At 62.4% G+C, this 1,024-nt stretch overlaps 2 protein-coding genes across 2 annotated transcripts in view; one reads left to right on the top strand and one right to left on the bottom strand.

Annotated features, from left to right (window-relative positions):
* The window catches only part of MRPS24 (mitochondrial ribosomal protein S24), a gene marked incomplete at its 5' end in the record, with an annotated part of 1,061 nt that extends 761 nt beyond the window's left edge, over window positions 1–300 (top strand). The window contains 1 exon segment of the mRNA XM_017726650.1: window positions 1–300. This exon segment is cut by the window's left edge and continues 7 nt beyond it. Within this exon segment, the coding sequence (XP_017582139.1) occupies window positions 1–255 (255 nt within the window).
* Window positions 301–678: 378 nt separating this feature from the next.
* The window catches only part of LOC103624965 (Niemann-Pick C1-like protein 1), a gene marked incomplete at its 5' end in the record, with an annotated part of 18,034 nt that continues 17,688 nt past the window's right edge, over window positions 679–1,024 (bottom strand). The window contains one exon of the mRNA XM_017726649.1: window positions 679–694. Within this exon, the coding sequence (XP_017582138.1) occupies window positions 679–694 (16 nt within the window). The remainder of the gene's footprint in view (window positions 695–1,024) is intronic.

Raw genomic sequence — 1,024 nt, 5'->3', positions numbered from 1 at the left:
CGGCGGGCCCTGGAGGACGCGTTCCGGCGGCGCTTCCTGTACGGGACCTTCCCGGGGCTGCTGGCGGACGAGGTGGTGCTGAAGCGCCGCGGGAACCTGCTGGTCATCGGTGCCCTGCTGGCTCAGGCACTGCCACCCCCCAAGCTCTACTTCCTGCTGGGCTACGCCGAGACCCTGCTCGGACACTTCTACAAGTGCCCCGTGCGCCTGGAGCTGCAGACCGTGCCCACCCGCGTGCCCTACAAGTACCTGTAGGGCTGGGAATAAACCTGGGAACATCCCACAGGGAATGCTTTGGGATATCCTCAGTGTGCCCTACAAGTGCCCATAGTGCCAGGAATAAAGATCCCACAGGGAATGCTCTGGGATATCCTCAGTGTGCCCTACAAGTGCCCATAGTGCCAGGAATAAAGATCCCACAGGGAACGCTCTGGGATATCCTCAGTGTGCCCTACAAGTGCCCATAGTGCCAGGAATAAAGATCCCACAGGGAACGCTCTGGGATATCCCCTGTGTGCCCTACAAGTGCCCATAGTGCCAGGAATAAAGATCCCACAGGGAACGCTCTGGGATATCCTCAGTGTGCCCTACAAGTGCCCATAGTGCCAGGGATAACCCTATGAAGGTCCCTAAATAATGCTCTGGGATATCCCCCATGCCCCCTTCCCCGCTCCCAGTTCAACCAGTCCAGGATCTGACCCAAGGGTGGGAGGGTTTGGGGGCACCTGGTCCCATCCCTGTGGTGGCCTTGTGCCCCCATGTCCCTGTGCCCACAGTGCCCCTGTGCCCCACGGGGCCGTGTCCCTGTCCCCACAGTGCCCCCGTGCCCCACGGGGCCGTGTCCCTGTGTCCCCCACACAGCCCCATGATGTCCCCCTGCCCCATGTGTCGCTGTCCCCCTGTGCCCCACATGTCCCTGTGCCCACAGTGCCCATCGGCTTGTCCCCACGGTGTCCTTGTGCCCCACATCGTGTCCCCACGTCCCCAACCCCTGGCACATTTGGGAGCCGAGGCGCAGCACCCC

Source organism: Corvus brachyrhynchos, unplaced genomic scaffold (assembly GCF_000691975.1).
Source record: "Corvus brachyrhynchos isolate BGI_N302 unplaced genomic scaffold, ASM69197v1 scaffold342, whole genome shotgun sequence".
In the NCBI taxonomy this organism is placed as follows: Eukaryota; Metazoa; Chordata; class Aves; order Passeriformes; family Corvidae; genus Corvus; species Corvus brachyrhynchos.
Note: the sequence above shows the minus strand (reverse complement) of the source record. Positions and strands in the feature narration are given on the sequence as shown.